Source organism: Mauremys mutica, chromosome 11 (assembly GCF_020497125.1).
Source record: "Mauremys mutica isolate MM-2020 ecotype Southern chromosome 11, ASM2049712v1, whole genome shotgun sequence".
In the NCBI taxonomy this organism is placed as follows: Eukaryota; Metazoa; Chordata; order Testudines; family Geoemydidae; genus Mauremys; species Mauremys mutica.
In genome coordinates this window covers 48803963-48829547 of record NC_059082.1, presented here as the reverse complement: position 1 = coordinate 48829547, position 25585 = coordinate 48803963, and the positions used below count along the sequence as shown (strand labels likewise).

Below are 25585 nucleotides of genomic sequence, written 5' to 3'. Positions count from 1 at the left end.
CAATGACTGGAAGTTAGCTAATGTAACGCCAATATTTAAAAAGGGCTCTAGGGGTGATCCCGGCAATTACAGACCGGTAAGTCTAACGTCGGTACCGGGCAAATTAGTTGAAACAATAGTAAAGAATAAAATTGTCAGACACATAGGAAAACATAAACTCATGAGCAATAGTCAACATGGTTTCTGTAAAGGGAAATCGTGTCTTACTAATCTATTAGAGTTCTTTGAAGGGGTCAGCAAACATGTGGACAAGGGGGATCCGGTGGACATAGTGTACTTAGATTTCCAGAAAGCCTTTGACAAGGTCCCTCACCAAAGGCTCTTACGTAAATTAAGCTGTCATGGGATAAAAGGAAAGGTCCTTTCATGGATTGAGAACTGGTTAAAGGACAGGGAACAAAGGGTAGGAATTAATGGTAAATTCTCAGAATGGAGAGGGGTAACTAGTGGTGTTCCCCAAGGGTCAGTCCTAGGACCAATCCTATTCAATGTATTCATAAATGATCTGGTGAAAGGGGTAAACAGTGAGGTGGCAAAGTTTGCAGATGATACTAAACTACTCAAGATAGTTAAGACCAAAGCAGATTGTGAAGAACTTCAAAAAGATCTCACAAAACTAAGTGATTGGGCAACAAAATGGCAAATGAAATTTAATGTGGATAAATGTAAAGTAATGCACATTGGAAAAAATAACCCCAACTATACATACAACATGATGGGGGCTAATTTAGCTACAACGAGTCAGGAAAAAGATCTTGGAGTTATCGTGGATAGTTCTCTGAAGATGTCCACGCAGTGTGCAGAGGCGGTCAAAAAAGCAAACAGGATGTTAGGAATAATTAAAAAGGGGATAGAGAATAAGACTGAGAATATATTATTGCCCTTATATAAATCCATGGTACGCCCACATCTCGAATACTGTGTACAGATGTGGTCTCCTCACCTCAAAAAAGATATTCTAGCACTAGAAAAGGTTCAGAAAAGAGCAACTAAAATGATTAGGGGTTTAGAGAGGGTCCCATATGAGGAAAGATTAAAGAGGCTAGGACTCTTCAGTTTGGAAAAGAGAAGACTAAGGGGGGACATGATAGAGGTATATAAAATCATGAGTGATGTTGAGAAAGTGGATAAGGAAAAGTTATTTACTTATTCCCATAATACAAGAACTAGGGGTCACCAAATGAAATTAATAGGCAGCAGGTTTAAAACAAATAAAAGGAAGTTCTTCTTCACGCAGCGCAGTCAACTTGTGGAACTCCTTACCTGAGGAGGTTGTGAAGGCTAGGACTATAACAATGTTTAAAAGGGGACTGGATAAATTCATGGTGGCTAAGTCCATAAATGGCTATTAGCCAGGATGGGTAAGAATGGTGTCCCTAGCCTCTGTTTGTCAGAGGATGGAGATGGATGGCAGGAGAGAGATCACTTGATCATTGCCTGTTAGGTTCACTCCCTCGGGCACCTGGCATTGGCCACTGTCGGTAGACATATACTGGGCTAGATGGACCTTTGGTCTGACCCGGTACGGCCTTTCTTATGTTCTTATGTCAAAGCATAACAAGTCAGATTTGGTCAAATGAAATAAAAGCAAAATGCATTCTAAGCTGATCTTAACACTTTCAATGCCCTTACAAACTTAGATGCTTCTCACCACAGGCTGGCTGGTTGCCCTTCAGCCAGGCTCTCCCCTTTGATCAGTGCTTCAGTCGCTTAGTGGTAATGTCTATAGATGGAGGTGGAAGAGAGAGGAAGAGCATGGCAAACCTCTCTCCCCTTTATCAAGTCCTTTCTTCCCTCTTGGCTTTTCTTCCCCCACTTCCCCTTCAGCGTCAGGTGAGCCTTACCTCATTGCACTCCCAAACTGACCAAAGGAAGGGGGTGACTCACTTGCGAGTCCAACAGATCCTCTGTTGTTGCCTAGGCCAGTGTCCTTTGTTCCTGTGAGGCCGGGCTGGGTTTGTCCCATGCATGCCCTGATGAGGTGTGAACTGTCCCGCTGCTTCTGCCTGGGCTTGCTTTAAGCCATGAGGACACATTTTCAGCCTCTTAATTATATACATGAAATTACAACCTATAACATTATTATAACCACGATTGCTATAATATTATCATAACAACAATGTTCAGTGCATCATGAGCCTTCTGAATTGACATGACAAACTTTGCATTAGCTACCACACGATCATATTATAAGGATGAACATGAGTGTGCTGGGTGTTCCCCCGAGGTACAGAACGTGACAGTATACACTACCATGGTAAGTCGACCTAAGTTACGCTACTCCAGTTATGTGATACATGCAAAGAGGGGTGACAAAGGAGCGCACCTCAGTCAGTAGGACCCAGCTGCTGCAGCACATGCAGGGGGGTGGGGGGCAAGCCCACACCCTGCACAAAATGCTGCTTTTGCTTGACACCCCCCTTTACCCTGGCACCCACAATGGACACCCTGCCTGGCTGGCCTCCAGCACAGGCCCTGACTCGGCCCCATCCACACCCCGCGTCTCACCTGCAACTTATGCCTGGTAAGTAACCCCCTAGGAGCCCAATGTTCCCCAGCAGACCCCAGCTTGCGCCAGGTGTAGTGAAGGATACTGCTCTGTGTAGGAATGTGCTACTGATACATATAGATTGTAGTAAACTGCTACCTGATGTAGCAAATGCCTACAGGCAGCAGTTTCTTGCACTATAATGTATGTGAAATTGCTACGTGTAGAAATGTGCTATCTGTAGCAGTTAGTGATATGTATAGATTGTAAGAAACACCTTTTGTAAAAAGATGCTACTTTATTTGTACATGCATGAAAACTTATCATATTTCAATCTTCCCTCATAGATCATGTTTTCTAGACCTTAAATTTTCACAAACTTTATAAGTGTACTCTCTGTGCCATTATCTCAGTCATTAAGATTTTGAATAGAAACATATCCACAACTGATCCCTGGAGACCCCCCACTCATGCCCATCTTCTTTATCATGATGTCCATCTAGGTTTCGTTTTCATAGTTTGTTTATGAGAAGGTCATGGGAGACAGTATCAAAAGCCTTACTAAAGGCTAAAGATATACCACATCTACCATTTGTAGGCTTGTTATACTGTTAAAGAAAGCTATCAGGCTGGTTTTACATGTGAGACTGCTTGAAATACCTTTTTTAGAAAAGTTGGACCTGTTGCTGCTGCACCATTGGTATGTGAGACTGCTATCTGTAGGAATCAGCTACATCAGATGGCCTTTTTTTTTTTAGCAAAGTTGGACCTCTCGCTGCTGCGGGTAGCATGTTCCTACAGGTAGCATTTTCACACACACATACATGCATGAAACTGCAAACTATAGGGATGTGCTACCTGTAACACTGCAATGTGATGAAGCTAATTCCTACAGACAGCAGTTTCTCACACGGTCGGTATGTGAGACTGCGATCTGTAGGAATCAGCTACATCAGATGGCCCTTTTTAAGCAAAGTTGGACCTCTCGCTGCTGCGGGTAGTGAATTCTTACCATTAGCAGTTCCTGAGAGCTGCAAAGGGCTGTGCCTCTTAGCCTTGTGGTGTTCTGAACAACAAGTATTGGCTATTATGCTAACAGAAAGTGAGATGGATTGGGTATGAGCTAAAGATATGACAGTCTTAACTCCTCGGCTGACAAAACATGAAAATAACCTTTTCCTTACTTATGTTTCTGGATGGTACACAGCTGTGGCTGTGCTCAGTTAGGGCCCAGCTGGCCCTGATAAGAGGGCTGTGAGCCAGAAGCTGGAGAAGTCTCACTCTAGCCGTGGAGTGAGTGGGAAGGGGAGTAAGGTACCGGAAGCGGAGCAGTGCTGGGGAAGGGCGAGGGGAGCTGGGGAGCACCAGCCTTTTAAACCCCCAGACTGCAGGCCTTGGTGAAGTCCTATGAAAAGGTACTGGGGCTGCAGAGGGGCAGCCCAGGGATAGGCAAAGGCAGCAGGTCCTAACCCCTTGCTAATTATGAGTGTCCATTACACTACAGTCTGCCCCAGTGAGCGGGGGCTAGATGATGACTGGCAGTAGCCACTGAGGCAAGGTGGGTTTAGGGGGTTACTGCGGGGGCAGCACCCCGAGGTAAAGGGCACCGGGGTCCAGCAGGGATATGGGTGCCAGCGGCAGGCGAGACACTAGCCAGTAGGAGGTGCTCTGTACACTGGCCAGTAGGAGGCGCTCTGTACACTGGAGAGCTAATTCCCTAGACGACCGGCAGGAGGCACTGCACTGGTGAGTCTTGACCTCGCTACAGTGCCATTGGATTAGAGGAAATTTTGTGGCAAGAACCACCAGTAGAGCAATGTATGTGTAATATAACTACATTAAAAACTCCCACCTTAACCTGTTACTTCCCAACTCATGAGGATAAAAGAACTAACGCTGGATACCAGTATATTCTAAACTTTAACTTTTCTTTGTGGGTCAGTTGGACAAGTCTGTACAAACTAATGAAGAAAAATAACCAAATTATCCAACTGACTGAAATCACACAGGCCCAGGTTCAGACATGCAGTTTGGCTATTTTACATCAGGGATCTGAAATATAAAGAGTATCTGCACAAGCAGAACAAATTATAAGGAACCATTGGATCTAACTCTGAGTTGTGAAGAATATGTATTAAGGCTGTAACAACCAACAGAAATGCACTTTTATTTAGAAAACCATGATTACATCGAGTCTTCATGACTAGTGATTTAAATTATTATTTAAATCATATTGATTTAAATCAAATCCACCATGGTTTATGGCCAGTATCACAGCCTTATTTACATGTTTATTACTCAAGAAATCTTAATTGACACTTTCACTGTATGACAAGATGCTTAGTCACCATTCTCAAAATACCCATTAGACAAACCCCAAAAATGTATTTGGTATTGAAAGAACCAAGCCAACATTCCTATATTTTCAGGACTGTTTAAAAAACCTTTTGCAAGTGGAATTTAATGGCTATTGCATTAAACACCCTTAATGAAAACCCTTTTAATATTTAAAAAATATTTATTAGTCCCGTTCCACTGCATAGTAGGTCATACAGTCTATTAATTAAAAAAAACAACTGAATGCACACAAAACATTGAGAGTAGTGAAAAACATTATACATAGTATGTGAAATACTTAATTCCTTTGTAAAGCAAGATCATAGGCAGAAAATCTACCATTGTGCTTTATACAGACTTCCACTTCTGTCACTGTTATGCACACACAAGGAGCAAAGAGGATCACCACCAAAATTACACTCAGAACTGCGGTACTCAGATGTCACCTCATAGCTCTCTCATTTAATTTTTGAGACATTTTTTTAGCCTTTGTCTCCACTGTTAAAACTTAACTTGTCTTGTGTTGTTTTCATTAGTTTTATTAGCAGTGAGAAAAAGGCCTACATCTGCATAATGGGGACACAAGATATATTGTACACACGTGGATTATTCTTCAGTGGTTGATAATATCAGATCCTTCTCGTTCTCAGTATGCTGAGGTGAGCTGAAGTGTCTGTCTTCCCATCATCCATATTGCTAGGTCAATCATTTCTCACTGTTCAGTCCTTGTACCTCAGGTGTTCTGGTTGTTCTTGTAGGTTATCATTGTCCACCTTTTCTTTCTTCCCCCCAGTTTCTGGAAGGCTCTTTTGCTGTCACCTGGGTCAAACGGCACCCACTGCATAGAGGTATCTGATCTTGGTCAAGTAGTCCCCATTGTATAGCACAATCGTTCAGAGGCACAGTTCCTGGGATAATCTTTGTGTGTTTGTGCATTCCTTCAATAAGCCATTAACATTGTCTGGCCTTATCCAACAGAGCACATTTTAAATACAGAGACATGGTCAATATTTTTAGCCTCAGATACAAATGTTACATGCATACAGGTTGGATAAACACAGTCAATAGGTCTTAAGTTTTTCAATGATACCCCACATCAGCCATCTTGCATAAAGTATATATTAGCTATGTCATATCCATATCATAAGCATATTTTCATAAAGAATGTAGAATAGAGTCAGACCCCACATGTATGTTTACTGATCTGCAAATACTAAAGGAGCATGCACCTTTGGGTGCAAATGCTCATGACAATAGTGCAGAGCCATGCAAGCTCCATGATTCTGTGTGAGATGGCAGACAGTGAGGAGGGCCAGGCAAGTTAGTGAGTTTAGAAAAAAAGGTGTAAACATTATGTATACGTTTATGTATGGGATACATATAAAATTAGTGGATGGTTAACAATGCATTATAAGAAGTTTGATCCCATGGCCACAACCATCCGTGTGACCTGTTTGGTACCCAGTATACACTGCCAAACAAAAGCTTCCCAAAATACAGTGGGTAGACAGTGGAATATCTATTCATGGTGCACCTCACTCTGGATCTATACAAGTTCTGCTGAGGCAAGGAGCGCAGGAGGCATGCACACAAGTTACATAGTAACTTTAGTGACTCCATGGTGACATTACTTGAGTTAACCCACACTTAAACTGTAGATATGGCCTTAGGTATATTAAATGTTTGGGAGTATGAGGGTAGACTAAGATTCATTCAGGTGTTTAGGCTCAAGGCATTGGAACTGGCCTTACTGCACCCTACAGGCTCAGGAACAAAGAGGCAAAAAAAATTATTAAAATTTCTTGACTCGAGGGTGTATAACCCATGATTTTAGAATTCTTGTGGTTATAAAGGTATCTTGGGGTTGTAGATGCGTGTTCATTAAATTTTGAAAGGAAAAACTATGAATGCGTTGAACAAAGAATTAGATCAGTCCCTCAGGATAAGTAGATTGGCTATTAGCCAAGATAATCAGGGATGCAGGCCCATGCTCTGCATGTCCCTAAAACCGTCTTTGACTGCCAGATGATGGGAGTGGACAATGGGATGGTTCAATGAGTCATTGACTGTGTCATAAACATCTGGTTTCCACCTTAGGGCTTGGAACCACCGACGGGCATGCTCAGGTGTTAGCCCCATTCTGATTCTGGCCTTGGTTTGAAAAAGTTTATAATTGTTCAGGCGTTCCTTAGGCATTTCAGCCACCACCTCTGCTAAGGGTCCACTGAGCTATGGCCTCAGTTCTATCATGTACTGGTCTGTAGAGATGCTGTACCCAAGGCAGGCCCTTTCGAAATTTTCTAAGAAGGCCTCAGTATCATCACCTGCCTTGTAGGTGGGGAATTTTCTGGGATGGGAAGCAGTACCTGGAGAAGGGTTGTTAGGGTTGGCTGGTACATCCTGCTTAGCCCTTGCTAACTCCAGTGCATGCTTCTGGATCTCCAAAGCCCTCTGGTGGTCAGCCTCTTTGGCTTTTTCTTCTTTTTCCCTCTCCTCCATAGCTCTTTTGTGTGCAGCCTCAGCCCTGACCATCTCTTTATGTTCCTTTTGGCTCTCCTCAGCCTGGAGTTTGGCTAATTCTAGCTGCTGTTGTATGTTTTTTTTTTCTTTGCCTGACATTTTCCCCCTGGTCTACCTTAGCTATCTGAGGGTGGGGGGAACAGCTTGGGATTTTTGGTTACTGTAATGTGACTCTTTAGGAAAAAAAAAACAAGTAAAACAGGTTTTTGTGACTTGCCTTGGCAATATGTTAATGACCCTCCAGTGATCACAGCTGGACAAAAATCCCTTTGTTAGAATCTCTTATCTGTTTGCCTTCAGGGTCTCTCTCCTTCACTGCTTCCCCAGCATCTCAAAGGAGGGGGAAAAATCTGGCTTTTGGTTCCTAAAAAATCCCTCACCGCTGCTCACCATGTCAAGGTTCCTTCCCCACTCTGAACTTTAGGGTACAGATGTGGGGGACCTGCATGAGAAGCTCTAAGCTCAATTACCAGCTTAGATTTGGTCTGGCTGCCACTATTCACAAGCACTCCCTTCCTTGGGTAGCCTTGAGAAACTTCACCAATTTCCTGGTGAACACAGATCCAAACCCCTTGGATCTTAAAACAAAGAGAAATTAACCATCCCCTTTCCTTTTTCCCACCAACTCCTGGTGGATCCAGATCCAACTCACTTGGATCTAAAAACAAGGAAAAATCAATCAGGTATTAAGAAAAAGGCTTTTTATTAAAGAAAAGAAAAGTAAAAGAAAACTCTCTGGGAGAGATTAGCATACCAGCTACTCTCACAGACAACAGATTCAAAACACAGAGGATGTTCCCCTGGGCAAAAACTTAGTACACCAATGAAAATACCCAAATACCCAATTTGATTCTACCTCTAATTGCACAAGACAGGTTACAAAGAAATAAACATAAACCTATTTATTCCTTTCTAAAACTTACTACTCTGATAAGAGGCTGGTTCCTTTATCTTTTTCACTCCGGCTGAAACTGAAAACTAACAAAGGAAAAAACCCTCCTTCCTTTTGAAACATCTTGTTCGGACTATTGGTCTGACCACCAATATTTACACCATTGGTGGATTGACTCAAAACAAAGTTTTGACAATAGGCCAGTAATTCAGTCAGAGTGGAAGTCAGATGATCCAAGAATAAATATCTGCTCTAAAAATTAGAAGAAAAAATTATAATTAAAAACTCAGGGAATTCAGGGAATCCCAGCAGCAGATAAGACAACTTGGGAAACTGCTCGGAGACTCTGTGCTTTCAGATACAGTGATAGGGGATTCTTTGTTTCTGAGGGGATATATGTAAAATGTTTCACTAAATTAAGTCTAAGGGATTATCTACACTGGCAAATTGAAGTGCTCTAACTTGTTGGCTCAGGTGTGAAAAATCACACACACAGAGCCCCCAAATGCAGCAAGTTTGAGTGCTTTAAAGCGCTAGTGTGGACAGGCTCGGTTCCCAGTGCTTGGAGCTAATCCCCTCGTCGAAGTGGATTACCAGCAGCACTGGCACCCGCAACAGCGCTTTGAAATTTGTAGTGTAGACATAGCCTCAGTAGGTTAGATCAGACAAAGAGGAGATGCATTGACTAGGCATTGGGTGCCTGTGCCTTTAAGAGCCCAGCCTGGGAAGCTGATGCTGAGAGGTGCTGTCTGTGAGAGGGGAAATAAGCCCCTCTGCCCCCCACCCATTTTTGCAAACACTGGTGTCTCAGTCACACTGGGGTAACTGTTACCCCTGTGCCCCTGACTGTGCTGAGTTTTGCCCTCTGCCAGCTCCTCACCCCGAGCTTAACTCCAGCTCCTCCCCCCACCCCTGATTTTGCCCTTTAGCCCCTGTCCTAAGCCTGCCTCCAGCTGCTTGACCCCCCCGACCAGTCAATTTCCACCCCCTGCTCGATTCGCCCCCTTTGCCCCTTTTTAACGCCTGTAAATAGCAGTCAGCAGATTTTTTACTAATAAGGGCAGGGTGAAGGGAAATGGCTTCAGCAGATGTTACTGAGCATGCTCAGTTCGTGTGAACATACCAAAAAGACACTTTGCTCAAATAAAAAAGCCTCTCGCCCCCCTCCCAACAAACTATTTTGCAAAGCAGTGGTGTCTCCGTGCCACTGGGGTAACTGTTATCCCCTGTGTCCCTGCCTGTGCTGGGTTTTACTCTCTGCCAGTGCCTCACGCCTGGGCTTAACTCCGCCGCCTCACCCCTGTTTTCCCTTTAGCCCCTTTCCCACTGCTGCCTCCAGCTGCTTGACTCCCCCCAGACCAGTAAATTTCCACCCCCTGCTCCGATTCGGCCGCTTTGCCACTTTTTAACTCCTGTCAAAAGCAGTCAGCAGAATCCTACCGGTATAAGGGCAGAGCGAAGGGCGGTGGCCTCAGAAGATGAACTGAGCATGCTCAATACACCTTAAGCAGCACATTTCTAGCAGAGCGGAGCCTGCGGGAAAGGAGCGTGGTGGGGGAAGAAGGTCGGGACGGACCACCCCTCCCCCACGCCATCGACAGGTGGGGCGCAGAGGCGGCCTCGGGGGATCTGTCTGCAGAGCTGGGGGGAGGGGCTGTTCCGGTGCTGAGCCCCCGCCCGTGTCTGTCTGCAGAATTGCGGGGGGGGGGCTGCCCTGGTGCTGAGCCCTCCCCCACGCGGCTGTCTGTCTGCGGAGCGGGGAGAGCTCTCCCGGTGCCGAACTCCCTCCCCGCCCCCCCAGGGTGTCTGTCTGCAGAGCTGGGGGGAGGGGCTGTCCTGGTGCTCATGGGGGCTGAGGCTGGCAGGGAGTAGGTTACAGCTTTGACAGCCATCACCAGTCTGACAGTGGTACTGGTTCATCTCTTGCGTCACTAAACAGACCAAGGGGTCTCAGTACCCAGCTCTGCCAACTGGGCTGTGGGCTGTTGACCCTTTACTGTATAGCACTTTGCACACTTGATCAGTACTCAGTTGTAGCCCCATTGCAGGGGGGGGGGGGGTGCATTCAGTAAGGATTCCTTGGTTGTGAACTCTACTCTCTTCCCCCTTCTCCCCAGAGCCCAGATTTGTTGATCAGAACAAAGCTTATCTACTTCCCGGACTCACCCTGAGTAGGTTGAATGGGGCATGAATGATTGGGGAGGAGAAGTGGGGTACTGAATTTGTGGAGGGCTGGGTGGTCGTTTTGTGGATATGGCTGTGACAGAGTAGGGAGTGCGGCAGATTGACCTGGGAATGTTGCATGGAAGGTTTACTGGGACTGTCTGCACTGGTGATCGAGCCCTTCCTCTGTCTCCTCCGCAGGAGGTTGACGGGGTTGGTGCTTCGGGAGCCGGAGCTGCGGCTGGTCCTGTCGGCGTACGCCGACGATGTGCTCCTCGTGGTCCAGGACCCGGGCGACTTGGCGCGGGTGGAGGCCTGCCAAGCCGTGTACTCGGCGGCCTCCTCCGCCCGGGTCAACTGGGTCAAGAGCTGGTGGTCGGGGACGGGTGGCAGGCGAGCTCCCTCCCACCCGCGCTTCAGGCCATCCGGTGGAGCATGGGTCCGCTGCTCTATCTTGGCGTTTACCTTTCTGCCACGCAGCCCTCTCTGCCGGAGAACTGGCGAGGTTTGCAGGGCAGGGTGGCGGAGCGGCTCCGGAAATTGACAGGACTCCTCCGGTGCCTTTCCCTCCGAGGGAGGGCACTGGTGCTCAATCAACTGGTCCTGTCCATGCTCTGGTACCGGCTCAACACCCTGGTCCCGGCCCCGGTGTTCCTGACCAACCTCCGGCGGGTGGTGCTGGAGTTCTTTTGGCCAGGACTGCACTGGGTCCCTGCAGGGGTACTCCACCTGCCCCTGGAGGAGGGAGGGCAGGGCCTGAAGTGCCTCCGCACTCAGGTCCACGTCTTCCGCCTCCAGGCACTGCAGAGGCTCCTTTATGGTGCGGGTAGTCCGGCATGGAGAGCCCTGGCGCACGCCTTCCTGCGCCGCTTCCGAGGGCTCCGATACGACCGGCAGCTCCTTTATCTCGACCCGAGGGGCCTTCCGCGAGACCTCTCCGGGCTGCCGGTCTTCTACCAGGACCTCCTCCGGACCTGGAAGCTGTTCTCTGCGACCAGGTCCGTGGCGGCCACCGAGGGGGCAGACCTCCTCGTGGAGCCCCTGCTACACAACCCTCAGCTCCGTGTGCAGGTGGCGGAGTCCCCCGCGGTGCGCCAGAGGTTGGTCCTGGCAGATGCCACCAGGGTCGGAGACCTCCTGGACTACGACCGGGGAGACTGGCTGGATCCCCTGACGCTCGCTCGGCGGATGGGGCTCTCCAGACCTTGTACTCCCCAGCGCGTACTACAGGAGGTGAAGGCCGCTTTGCCGCCCGCTGCTCGGGCTTACCTCGACCGGGTCCTGCGTGAGGGCACGCCCCGCCCACCCCCCACCCCGAGCCCTCCGGACCTCTTCATCGGGCCCCTGCCCCGTGGACCCGACCGGCCCCCCTGCCCCTTCTCTGCCAGCCGGCTGCACGATCTGCAGCCGGTCCGTTTCCAAACCGCGCCAAGGAAACAACTCTACGCGCTCGTGCTCCATACCGTTCACTTCCTCACCCTCGTGTCCCGCCCCGACACCAAGTGGCGGGACCTCTTGCCACCTGTGGAGGGTGAGGAGCCCCGGTGGGCCAGCCTGTACTCCACCCTGGTCCCGAGGCCCGCCGGGGATATCAGCTGGCGGCTCCTTCACGGGGCCGTGAGCACGGGCGTGTACTTGGCGCGGTTCACCCCCGTCCCGGACACCTGCCCCTTCTGCGGCGTGAGGGAGACCCTGGCGCATGTTTACCTAGAGTGCGCCAGGTTGCAGCCCCTATACCGGCTCCTCACCGACATTCTGTTACGTTTCTGGCTGCACTTTTCCCCTCACCTCCTTATCCATGCACTCCCTATCCGTGGCCCCACAAAGTCGCGGGACCTCCTGGTCAACCTCCTCCTCGCCCTGGCTAAAAAGGCCATCCACGCGACCAGGGAGAGGAGGTTGGCCGACGGGGACTCCTGCGACTGTGGGGCCTGTTTCCGGTCCCTCGTCCGCTCACGTCTCCGGGCGGAGTTCCTCTGGGCGGCGTCCGCTGGCTCCCTTGATGCCTTCGAGGAGCAGTGGGCGCTGTCCGGGGTTCTCTGCTCGGTGTCCCCATCAGGCTCCCTCCTTATGACCCTTTGACCTCACTCCTGTCCCTGTTCTTTTATTAGTTGTCCCCCGCACTTAGTGGGTTTCCGTGGCCCTGTGGATCCTCCCCTTAGGCTGGGGGGGGATCCGTTAGGATGGGGCGGGCTTCCGCCCGCCCCCTCTCCCGGATAACCCAATAGTACTTTTTAACTCCTGTCAAAAGCAGTCAGCAGAATCCTACCGGTATAAGGGCAGAGCGAAGGGCGGTGGCCTCAGAAGATGAACTGAGCATGCTCAATACACCTTAAGCAGCACATTTCTAGCAGAGCGGAGCCTGCGGGAAAGGAGCGTGGTGGGGGAAGAAGGTCGGGACGGACCACCCCTCCCCCACGCCATCGACAGGTGGGGCGCAGAGGCGGCCTCGGGGGATCTGTCTGCAGAGCTGGGGGGAGGGGCTGTTCCGGTGCTGAGCCCCCGCCCGTGTCTGTCTGCAGAACTGGGGGGGGGGGCTGCCCTGGTGCTGAGCCCTCCCCCACGCGGCTGTCTGTCTGCGGAGCGGGGAGAGCTGTCCCGGTGCCGAACTCCCTCCCCGCCCCCCCAGGGTGTCTGTCTGCAGAGCTGGGGGGAGGGGCTGTCCTGGTGCTCATGGGGGCTGAGGCTGGCAGGGAGTAGGTTACAGCTTTGACAGCCATCACCAGTCTGACAGTGGTACTGGTTCATCTCTTGCGTCACTAAACAGACCAAGGGGTCTCAGTACCCAGCTCTGCCAACTGGGCTGTGGGCTGTTGACCCTTTACTGTATAGCACTTTGCACACTTGATCAGTACTCAGTTGTAGCCCCATTGCAGGGGGGGGGTGCATTCAGTAAGGATTCCTTGGTTGGGAACTCTACTCTCTTCCCCCTGCTCCCCAGAGCCCTGATTTGTTGATCAGAACAAAGCTTATCTACTTCCCGGACTCACCCTGAGTAGGTTGAATGGGGCATGAATGATTGGGGAGGAGAAGTGGGGTACTGAATTTGTGGAGGGCTGGGTGGTCGTTTTGTGGATATGGCTGTGACAGAGTAGGGAGTGCGGCAGATTGACCTGGGAATGTTGCATGGAAGGTTTACTGGGACTGTCTGCACTGGTGATGGGGATATCAGGGTGTGACTTCACTTGAGGGAGATACCTGTGCCCAGGAGGGGGGTTGGGGCCAGGTGACACCTTTGCCTGGGAAACTGGACAAAGGCTGGAGGAGGAGCTGGCGGGGAAGGCTGGGTAAGACTGCTGGAGTGGGTTTCAGTTGGGAGTTGACTGGGGAAATGGAGGGAGCCTCTGGGCTGGGGTCTAAGCTCCCCGTCCCCCAGATGGACCTGACTGAGGGGGTTCTGTGATCTGTACCTACAAGCTCTGATTTGGACTGTGTTCCTGTTGTCTAATACACCTTCTGTTTTACTGGCTGGCTGAGAGTCACGGTGAATTGCAAGATGTGATGAACTGGGACTGTTCTTAATGTGGTCTTTGAATGCTGAGTGGGGATTGTTGGCCTGGGAGGACGATCTGCATCAGGGCCGGCTCCAGACCCCAGCGCGGCAAGCATGCGCGTGGGGCGGCCCTTTCCCGGGGGGGCGGCAGGCTGGGCCGGCGGACCTGCCGCAGTCATGCCTGCGGGAGGTCCACCGGAGCCCCGGGACGACCGGACCTGCCGCAGGCATGACTGCGGAGGGGGCGCTCGTCCCGCGGCTCCAGTGGACCTCCCGCAGGCATGACTGCGGACGGTTCGCTGGTCCCGCGGCTCGGCTGGACCTCCCGCAGTCATGCCTGCGGCAGCTCAAGCAGAGCTGCCGGACCTGCGAACCGTCCGCAGCTGCGGGAGGTCCAGCCGAGCCGCGCGACCAGCGGACCCTCCGCAGTCATGCCCGCTGGAGGTCCGCTGCTCCCGCGGCTCCGGGGCGCCTCCCGCGCATGACTGCTTGGGGCGGCCAAAAAGGTAGAGCCGCCCCTGATCTGCATTGGGGGATGGGAGACTGGCCTTGAGGAAAGATACCTGAGCATGTAACATGAGAACCCAGGAAGGTGTTAGAGGCCAGGTGACACCTCTGCCCTGGAAGCTGAACAAAGGGTGGGAGAGGAGATGCTGGTGGGAGAGAGGGAGTTTTTCAGGAGGTGGCTGGGGAATGGAGGGAAGCGCAAACGGGGCTCTGATTACCCAATGGGGCTGTGTTGCCCCTGGGACCCCAGGATGGACCTAATTGGGGAGGATCCTGTTGTCCGTGTCTGCAAGACCTTGGACTGTGTTCCTGTCATCTAAATAAACCTTCTGCTTTACTGGCTGGCTGAGAGTCATGGTGAATCGCAGGAAGCCGGGGGTGTAGGGCTTTGTGTCCCCCACACTCCGTGACACAAGAAGTGGGGGGTGCAGGGCCCTGACTCCCTCACACTCTGTGACAGTGGCTCCAGTGGGATCTGTTAATAAAGAAATGTGCAAGCTCTTAGAGTTTGGTAGGACACATTATTGCACTAGACATAATTAAATCATGATGGTGGCTTGGGTCAATAGTCACTGGCAGCATCCTTTATTCTGTTGGGCCTTTACCCTCAGTCGTGAGCATACGGTTGCCAGGTGTCCGGTTTTTGACCGGAACATCCGGTCAAAAAGGGACACTGGCAGCTCTGGCTGCTAAATGTCTGGTTGGCCACGTTAGGTGCGCAGCCAATCATTAAAAGACAAAAACAATCACTTTGCATTCTGCAGCCTCCCATAATGACATCAGTGATTGGTTGCTGAAGAAGTTGGAGTCTGTCAGGGATGGAGCACCAATTGAAAGTAGCCATCTTAGTTTTGATTCCATTCTTGCCTCCCACCCTTAGAAATCCTCCACAATAGGGAGCTTTCTGAAACAAGCAGCTAGATAGAAAGGTTTTACTTCTTTCCCACTCCTGAAATGTTACTTTGAAGTACTCTGAGGGGTGCTTCCATCATCGCCTCCTGCTGCCTCTGGATTTCTTCATTCCTTCCTATGATATAAAGGAAGCAAAAGCTCACTTACTGTCTTGTGATTCTAGGTAACAGGAGCGATGTAAGAGGATTCCAGAGCTGCTCATCAGCAACGCCAGCTTTCCTAATGGAAGAGGTAAAAACTCAGTGTGCTCTTCTCTGCCTTCTGCACTCAAGTTGATTGATACAATTAAAACTGCCACCTCTCCTGATCTTTCAAGGCGTCTTCCTGCTGCCCCGTGCAGAGAGCTCCCTGCAATTCTCCACATATCAACAGGCTGACCATATGTCCATCCAGGGCCGCCCAGAGGGGGGGGCAAAGGGGGCAATTTGCCCCGGGCCCCGGGCTCCGCAGGGGCCCCCAAGAGAAGAGCGGAGGCTCCCGCCTCCGCCCCTCTCCTGGAGCCTCAGCGCATCAAGCGCCGAGTCTCCAGCCGAGCCCCTGAGCCCCGCCCCGCTCAGAGCCGCATGGTGAGGGGGCGGGGCTGGGAGCTCCAACGGGGCCTGAGCCCCGCCCCGCTCAGAGCGGCGTGGGGAGGGGGCGGGGCAGCTGCCTCGGCTCGGCGTGGAGCTCACAGCCCCGCCTCCTCACCATGCGGCTCTGAGCGGGACGGAGCTCAGGCCCCGCCGGAGACGCGCTCGGGTAAGAGGCTGAGGCTGAGGCGGGGGGAGGGGGAAGCGGGACCCGCCGCCGCCGCCGAAGCACAGCCCGGTCTTCGGCGGCGGGGGGCCCCTTCTGTTCCGGGACCCGCCGCCGAAGTGCCCCGAAGGCCCGCGGCGGGGACCCCCCCCGCCACCGAATTACCGCTGAAGACCGGGCTGCGCTTCGGCGGCGGGTCCCGCTTCGGTGGTAATTCGGCGGCGGGGGGCTCCCGCCGCGGGTCTTCGGGGCACTTTGGCGGCGGGTCCCGGAACGGAAGGGCCCCCCGCCGCCGAAGGCCCCGGGCCCCCGGAATCCTCTGGGCGGCCCTGTGTCCATCTGTTAATATTTGTAATGTCTTTTTTTAAGCTTTCATATTTTTGTAGTGATAAATGCAATGGAACATATTGTTCAGAGTACAGCACTTTGCCAACAGTATACATTCAGGTAAAAAATCCCCAAATATATGCGATTGCAAAATGAAACCCTAATTTTAATTTTTCAAAAAATTAAAAAGGGACCAATTTCTAACTCATCTTTAAACTTGTCATCTTTAAACCTACACAAACTATTTTCATTTTAACTTTTTCCTATGGTATATTCTTGAGGAGTAGAAGTAGTCTTGGAAATCATCTATGGTCAATCAATCCTAAAGTCTACCACATTTGTAGTAATAATGAAAAAGAATCCAGGTCAAAGTTTTAAAAACTGACTAGTGATTTTGGGAGCCCAACTTGAGACATCTCAAAGAAGCCTGATTTTCTGAAAATGATGAGCACCTGGCATCTTGCATTCACGCCCCGTTGAGGTATCTCAAGTTGGGCCCCCAAAAATTATTAGTCAGTTTTGAAAATCTTAGCTCTAATCTTTTGGGTTTAGTGAGTCTTCTGTTTGTTCAATGTAACTCAATTATGTATGTTCAAATATATTTAATTATCTGTTTGATTTTGATTGATACACTTTGCTCTTTCCATTGTAACATAGATACAAGTTATTTAATGCAACCAAGAGAGAGTGGTTGGGGATGGGGTATAAGTTATAGAAGGGAGATAATTTCCTGACCGAGACATCTATTAGACTGGAGACTGTTTTGCAAAGAGGATTGGTGGGAATCCATCACATAGGACCTTTAAATTAGACACTGCATCAAACTAGAAAAATCCTGTAGGGAAAATCCTGACCGCATAGAAATGGACAGGATGACAGACAATGTACACATCTTTTCTGTCACTAATTTCTATGATACAGGGGCTTCATTCAATAGGCTTTTAACAATTTAACCATAAAACCACCACCACTCTCACTCTGAGCCTGGATTAATACAGGGCCCATAGTACTTTTATTCTTCATTGCTTTGCAGCTGATGTGCAACATTCATAGAATTTAAGGCCAAAAGTGACCATTGTGATCATCTTATCATAGCTCAGGCCAGAGAATTTTAGAACAACCTTTTTTTGGTGTCAGCTACAAGGGTGTGGGGTTGGTATATGTACACATCCACACTTTAAAAATAAACGTTGTCTCATCTGTGCACTTCCCAATATCCCAGACTCCCCAAGGAACGTTCCAAGATGAGCTGGAGTAGTGTATTTTGCAGCTGGAAACAGGCCTCCTTCGTCTCAACCCAACCCCAAAACAAGGTATGTTGCCTCCCCCAAGATTTCTGGTTAAAATCTAAGCTCAGTGCTGGTTCAGTTAACCCAGAAGCCTTTCTAATTTCTCTGTCTATTGAATTATAATTGGAATTCATTCTAAATGTAAAATGTAATGAAACATTTTGTACTTATTTAACATCTGTTCTACTTTGAACTCCATCTGCCTATCCGCTCTTAATCCTGTGACCTGGACTGTCTCCTTCCTTATGCATTTTTTCTTCTCTCCTCATTTTCCTTTTAGCCCATATGCCTCATTCCTTTCTTCCCCTTAGTTGTGCCCTTCCACTTACATGTTGCTTAGCTAATTCAGGCTTCCTACAGTGCTTTGCAGCTCAGAAGGTGGTTTCACCCCCCCTCAGTGCTTTGATTACTCACATTCTGTATCTGATACTTTATCTGTGGTATAATCCCACAATCTCAAGTGACTGCTGCTGCATAGTATCAATAGAGATGCCTCTTTAATGCTTGTAGCTTTATTTTTTTAAGCATGTTCCTCATTGTCCCTGGAAAAAGATGAAATCACTTAAAAGAGAAACTTTACTGCCCATTAAAATACTGGCTTCAGGTATATTCAGGAACGTTTTAAGAGTTCATACCTGTTGATCCACCAGGCCCAGTATCATGCCTCCAGCAGTGACCACTACTTAGAGGTCCAAAGGAAAGTGAAACTTCCCTTGTAAGGCATCTGGCTGATTATGTCATGGTGCACATGAGGATACAAAATTCCTTACTGAACATTGCAGCCATTGGTTTATGCAGAAGCATGAGATTTGATCATTTATATATTAGAGCATTGTTTCATATGCTATTGGTCATACAAGCATCCTGCAGTCCAGCAGTTTTCAAACTGGGGGTTGGGACCCCAAAGTGGGTCCCAACCCCCTTTGAATGAAGTCGCCAGGGCTGGCTTAGACTTGCTTGGGTCCAGGGCTGAAGCCCGGGCCCCACTACCCAGGGCTGAAGCCAAAGTCCCAGGGCTTCAGCCCTGGGCAGCAGGACTCAGGTTACAGGCCCCCTGCCTGGGGCTGAAGCCGCTAAGCTTCAGCTTTGGCCCCCCTGCCCGGTGCGATGGGGCTTGAGCGGGCTCAGGCTTTGGTCCCCCTCCTGAGGTCGTAAAGTAACTTTTGTTGTCAGAAGGGGGGCACGATGCAGTGAAGTTTGAGAACTGCTGCTCTGTTCAATGCCCACCTACTATGGGGACAGGTACTATAGAAAGATGTATGCAATAATACTATAGAAAGATGTATGCAATAATAATAAGCTATGGAGGAAAACAAAGTCCTCACTCTGAGTTTAAAGCAACATGCCAGAGGCAGCTTTATTATGAGCAATTGCAATATGCACAGGAGAGTGCACACGGTCAGGGATTCCCCCTCCCAAGGCAGGTCTCTGTCAGATAAATACTTAAGGCAAGCATTTATACCTTTTTGTTACAGACAATAATGATCAACAACCACATCTTGTTTATACATATTCCTTCCTGATATCTTACTTTTCTCAGCAATTTTCTGCTACAGTCTGCATTCCATTCTTATCTAACACAAGGTCAAAATAACTTCTCAGTTTTTTCCACTCATCCAGGCTCTGTATTAAAGTCTCACATTATTAAATAGAAGAGTTAGTCTGACTCTTGCTCTTCCTGGAAGACTAAGATGTCTGTGCTTTTCCCAACTTCCACAAAGTACATAAGAGTGCTCCCCCGAAAAGCATTACATGGTGTTGCACCCATTTGTAGAAATCCCTATCTCTGAACCATTGATAAGGGACTAATTCTGTATGTGGTGTAAATATCCAGTGTCCCAACCAGTAGCCATTCCAGTCCCCATGCAGTCAAAGAATAGCGATTGGGACATATCTGTAGTACTGCCGCTTTGAGACTTTTCTCTGATCCGAGTACCTGGCAGAGGGAAGATGCACCATTGTTTCCCTCCCTGACTATGGTTCGTAGGACTCCCTGTGATCCCATTTCTTGTCTTTGTGTCGGTTGGTTTCTCAAATGCAGCAGAGGAGACACAGCACATCCTCAAAGTCCTGCGCTCCCGCAAGGCTGCCTTTGTGAAGAAGCGGCAGGTGATGAACCGCGTGTTTGGGGATTACCGACTGAAGATGGCCGAGGAGCAGAAGAGGACAGAGAAAGCAGGTGAGGCTGGGGCCATCCCTGGAGTCTACGGAACCATTTGTTTTCCTCTGATGTGGTGTCCAGGTGTTAGCAAATGGCCTTTCTTGAGGCTTCTTGCTCAGCCATTCCCATGAGAAATAAACCTTCTTTCCCTCATCCTGTTCTTTAAGGGGCCAGCCAGAAGCCATTAAAATCGAAGGGCTTTTAAGCATATCTAATCCCAGGGCTGAAGGGGATTTTGAGGGTGAAGTAAAGGCTGTATCTGTCTGAACTTCATGGCATCGTTGTGGGGTGGGGTCCAGTGTTAATGAGAAGTTTCATAGTTTTGGAAGCTCTACTAGTGACAGCTAGAGTAAGGCCTAACATGGCACTAAGCAGGATGAAATAGCAGAAGATGGAACTCCTCCAAGAATCCATTCTGGATCTGTGTGTGTGAGATTGGTGTGATGGTGGTGCACAAAGCCTGAATAAATAGAAGCGAGTCCTCCATTCCCTCTGCATGTCAGGCAGTCCCATATGGAAATGCTGCACTTGGTATTTTGCCCACAATACCTTGCTGGTACCAAAATACAATAGCATTCTGCATACACATGGGTTGGGTATCCCTTATAGAAGTGAATTGTTCTAAATGTGGCGCCAACATGGTGGTAAATCAGAGAATTAATAGAAACACAAATCTTCCTCTTTCCTCTAGCCATGAAACCTGGGAAAGCACAAATACAGCAAGGGAATGTGCAGGCTTCAGGGAGCGTGGTGTATAGGAAGCGATCTGGACAGACCTCCGAGTCAACAACAAATTGGTTCACACCATCTGATAATAGCTTCCGATTCAGCTTTGCACTTCCTGAGATGGATCCACAAGCAACCAATGGAACTATGGAAGAGGCCCAGGGGGTAGGTGGCTCTGAACAGAGGCCCTCAGAACTAGAAGATTTGAGTGGAGTGTTGAACTTTTCCACCCCTGGACAACAGCCCAAGTTTGCTTTCAATTTTGTCATCCCAGATAAAGATGGCCCCCTGATGCCATCTGTTGTTACAGGCCAAAGAGCGGAGAGTATAGCAGAAAATGTGACATCAGATGGCTTGTCATCTGCAGGACTAATGACTCATTCAACCCTGTTGGAGGCTAACATGCCTGAGGTTGTGGGCTGTGTGGGTGGAGGATTAGGGAGAGAGGCTCTCATTTTAGAGACCCCAAAACCAGAGATTGCCGCTGAAGATGAGGTTAAGACAGAGAAGACAGCAGCAGCTGGAGCACCCAAGAAGAAGAAGAAAAAGAAATCATCAAATAGTAAGAAGGAGATGGCGGAAGCTGAGGTCAGCAAGAAGGTGAAGGTGGGAGCCAGTAGGTGTGAAGACACAGATTTGTCCCTCCAGGACAAGACCACACAGGTATGTGAATTAATTTCTGGCTAATAAACATAACCTCACTGTTAAGGCTCCATAGTTTCCTTGGAAGGGAAAGTTAATGTATGTGTGAGGTTTCTAAATCTGTGCAGTAGCACAGGCTGGAAATGGATAGCCATTTATTGCTGCTTATCCCATTAGGGTTTCACTGTGACCAGAAACCAAATAAGTGGGGGTGGACTAGGTGGCTCAAGTTGATGTTACTTTGTCCTTCCCTAGAACTGTGTCTGAGAGTCTGCAAGCACTTTGCAGGCATGTAATGATTTAGACCTTGCAGCATCTCTGACTGGTAGGTATTATCCCCATTGTGCAAATGGTGAAATTGAGATGCAGAGAGGTTAACTGACTTGGCCAAGATCAAGACTGTTGCTGGGCTCTTTTCCTGGCTCTGAAGACCTCCTGTCTCTAGGTTTATAATGGCACGGAAAGAGGTTGAAGGCACCAACTGCTCTGAGTCATGTATTAAGGGATCATTAAAGTACACCTTACCATCTGCTAATGCTGCACTGAAGTCTATAGTCTCTGTTATGTTTTTCTTTAAAATGTCAGTGAATTTAAGTCTCCTGAATGGTCCCAGACCAGCAACACTGGAATGTGAAGGCTGCAACACAGTAAGCAGCCATAAGAGCTTCCTCCACCATCCAGCTGCTGTGCCTCAACCCTGACCTTGAGAGCTTCCCCTCCAAGAGTGTGTGTGTTGGGGGAGGGGCGGGGGTTCAGTCTCTGGCCATTCTGTTATTGGCCTCTCTGAGACAGACAACTGCAGTGGTTTGTGCGGTGTGAACAGCTGTCCATTAGGAACTGGACTGAGACCCACAAACTCACCTCAGAAGATGAATCTCAGCAACTACTACCCTAGACCAGACCAGCCTGAGGTGAAAAGCCCCACAGCCCTTTATCTATCTCCTGAGGCGTCCATACCTCAGGTGGGCACTGTATATAAGGCACTGGGGGTAGCTTTCCTAGGTAACCATGACATAAGAGGCTTGGAAGGAGACTGAAAGCCTGTTGGAAAGAAGTTGTGGTTAAGTAGCTGGAACATAGAGGTGATAAGAGCTTGGGGGTTCTCATGAATGTGTAACAGTTACAACATTGCTACTTCAATTCTAGGAGGCAACTCTGCTACTCCCTCTGCCAGTGTCCAGTCCGTTGGCTAAGCTGGATTACACTTAGTGCTTAGATAGCTCCTTCCATTTTCACAGACATTAACTAGCTAACTTACACATCCCTGGGAAGGCAGGGGAATGGGAGACAGGACACCAGATTCTCTTCTCTTCTGGATTTTGTCACTCACTCACTGCAACTTGTGAAGGTCACTTCACCTCTCTCTTCCTTAGTTTTCCCCGCTGGAAAATGACTTATTTTATGTTTGTATAACTGCTGTCAGACCAAAGGCTCCCATAATGTTGGACAAGCATAGGCAAGCAAACCTTCCACATACAGGTGTTGGGAGGCTTCAGTACTGTTTGTGCAAAGGCTTGAGATCATCAGGTGGAAGGTGCTGATCATAAAATGGCATCAAGAATATGAAGAGAAGCCAGCTCTGAGGGAGTGACAACATGAACATGCAACTCCTAAATCTGTAGATCCTTGATTTTCCTTGCTGACTAACAGATGCTGTTTTAGTTTTTGGACAATTTAGTTTCCTCCCCTTGCTGTGTTCTGTTTTATGTAGCAGTCAGATAAACAGCTGTGGAGGGAAGTGGAGTGGTGTGTGGAACAGCTGGAACTTGGCCTGAAGACACACAAATCCACTCCAAAACAGGGTGAGTATGCCAGAGAGTGTCTTGTTAGAAGGGAAGGGAGGCAGAAGCAGTGGTGCAGGGAAAGAGCAAACGGAAAGATTTATATTCTGTGTTTGCATGTCTCTCCTTTCCAATGATTCAGCTGAAGAAGCTCTGCATGCCATCAAGACACTACGCAGTGACAAGGCCGTGCTGGCAAAGAAGCGTCAGGTCATGCGAGCCATGTTTGGAGATTACAGGAAGAAGATGGAGGAGGAGAGACAGAAACAGCTGAAGCTCATGCAGGCAGGTATGAGAAGCAGACTTATATGAGGGATCAGGATGGGAAACCATGCCTGAAAAAAGGGAGCAGGAATACTAATCCCTCCATTATCCATGTAGCCCTAGAGAATGGAATTCTGGTGCATGAGAAGCCTTAATGGTTTTTCTTTCTGTCTTTGTCTTCCCCTCTGTAAGCTGCAAAGTCTGCTCAGGTCATGGAGGTGAGGGAGAATGCCCGCAGAAAGAGCAGCCAGGTCTTCCGGAAGTGTTCAGAGGCGTCCAGGAAAAGCCCAAGTTCTGCAGGATCCCCTTCTCATCTTTCCAGCCATCCAGAGTCACCCCAGGCCTCTGGCACAAATTCATTCGTGTTCCCAACTTCCCAAGAGGAGTTCCGCTTTAACTTTTTTTAGGAAAGTCCCTTGGACATTTATTGTTTTTGTTTAATGGCTGAAAATGTTGCCAAAATCTGTATAATCTTAGGGGGTAGAAGAATGCTGAGCAGGGTAAAAGGATCATGTTGTGGGAAACATGCATAGGTTCATAGTGGAAAGACACTAAGTGCCTTAGATCAAGTGTATGTAACAGCTCTATCTATAATGCATACTCCCCAGGCTCAGTCTGCGGGCTGGACTCCTTTCCTCATACACACCTTTGCTTGGAAACAAATCTGATAAGGAGAAGAGATATGATCAGAGAAGGGATAAGTAAAGGTGAAGAGAAGCTTAGCACTTTGAAGGCAATTCTTCTGTTGTATGCGAAGTGCAGCTCTCATGCTGGCTGTATGGAACAGAGTGATGAAGTAGGATTGAAACTCCTTGTGAGTATCAAAGGTTTTTGTATTAAACATGAAAAAGCGGCATCACTCCCAAAGTTCTAGCATTTTGATGCAGTTTACAAAGACACTACAATAATTTTTCCCATTGCTGTATAATTATGGCAGTCTTTTATTCTCGCTAGTTTTGTGATCTCCATTAGGCAAATGTTGACTCCTTTTTTTTTTTTTTTTCCCTTGCTTCCAAAGAGCCTGGAATTAATATAGCAGTTTACCATAAAATCCTGCTCTCTCCAAAGGTGGCAGGGGATATGAAAACTTCTTCCAAAACTTGGGAGAGCCATTCTGTGGGCATTCACGGGTCTGTGCTTCAGACCTCTGTAAAGCTGTTCTATAAAGCCATGTTCCTTTCCCTGTGCTTCAGCATGGGAGGATCCAGAATGCAGCTGTTCAGTAAAGGGGTACATTACAGTTCCAAGCACCAATACTTTACCTTTGTAAGTTGGAAAGTGGACTGATCACAAGAATGGGCTCTTCCACAGACGCACGTGTGACCCTGAGCGAGTCATTCCAGCTGTAAAATGAGGATACTGCTTGCCTACTTCAAAGACTTGTTGAACACTGGTTAATAAATAACTGCTGTATAAGAAGCAAGCTTACAGCAGTTTTTAACTCCACCCTTGTTGCTTTCTCATGCTTGAAGCATCTCTGGACCATTATCAGTTGTTAATGTATCTCTTGACTGTTTTTTGGTTGAAACAGCACAAACCAGATGCTGTGGGTTCCACAAAAATGTTGTTTCATAGCAAAGACACAGTGGCTTTTAATTAAAAAAAAAATTATTATTTGGAATCTGGGGGACTTTCCTTGTCACTCTTTTTAATAATATGGGACCTACCCTATGTGACTATCCTAGTAAATTATGAGTGTCTCTTGGATACCTTCCACCCTTTGCTTTGATTCTTTGTAGCCTTGCATTGCTGGGCCTTTTGTGGCTTGTGCAGTTGGCTCGGCATGGTAGTACATCTCACAAAGGAGTTGCTTTTGTACTTGACTGAGTGTTAATGAAAGTCTTGTAGCACAAACTGACTAGATAGTCTGGTTTTATAGTGCTGGCTGAGTTACACCGAAAGTAGGAGTTTGTTCTGGTTTTCTTATAATGATCTAACCAGCCTTCTGCTGTAACACCCCACTCATTTCCTTACTGGGGAACTTTCAGCTCGTACTGCCTGTGTTGCTTCCTGGTGTGTAGGCTGCCTCTACAAGTGAATTGTGCAAAATTGAAGTGCTCCAACTCCTAAAGCAGGGATCTCAAACTCAAATCACCACAAGGGCCACATGAGGACTAGTACATTGGCCCAAGGGCCACATCACTGAAACCTTTTCATACAACGATACAAAAGTATAGTAAAAATGAAGAGTAATATAGTATGCTATTAAGTCAATGTACTAACTTTTTAAAACTGTAATGCGAAGGGAGGGTTTAATAAAATATTAAACCTGTAACTATTCCTTATGTGGTCAGTAACACTGATGATGATCGACACTAACAGTCTATCAACATAGCTGTAATGGCAGG

The 25585-nt window shown here is 48.4% G+C and overlaps 1 protein-coding gene across 2 annotated transcripts; it reads left to right on the top strand.

Moving 5' to 3' along the window:
- Window positions 1-9783: 9783 nt before the first annotated feature.
- LOC123344099 lies at window positions 9784-24858 on the top strand. Of its 2 annotated transcripts, none has more exons than XM_044979890.1 (8): window positions 9784-9838; window positions 15476-15543; window positions 17597-17687; window positions 19705-19842; window positions 20516-21213; window positions 22904-22994; window positions 23116-23262; window positions 23430-24858. In XM_044979890.1, exons 4-8 carry the CDS (start codon window positions 19776-19778, stop codon window positions 23642-23644), a joined length of 1218 nt encoding a protein of 405 aa, XP_044835825.1. In that variant the 5' UTR covers window positions 9784-9838; window positions 15476-15543; window positions 17597-17687; window positions 19705-19775; the 3' UTR covers window positions 23645-24858. The 2 variants fall into 2 exon arrangements, with proteins under 2 accessions (XP_044835825.1, XP_044835824.1); XM_044979889.1 differs by lacking the exon at window positions 9784-9838 and adding an exon at window positions 12710-12830.
- Window positions 24859-25585: the final 727 nt, after the last annotated feature.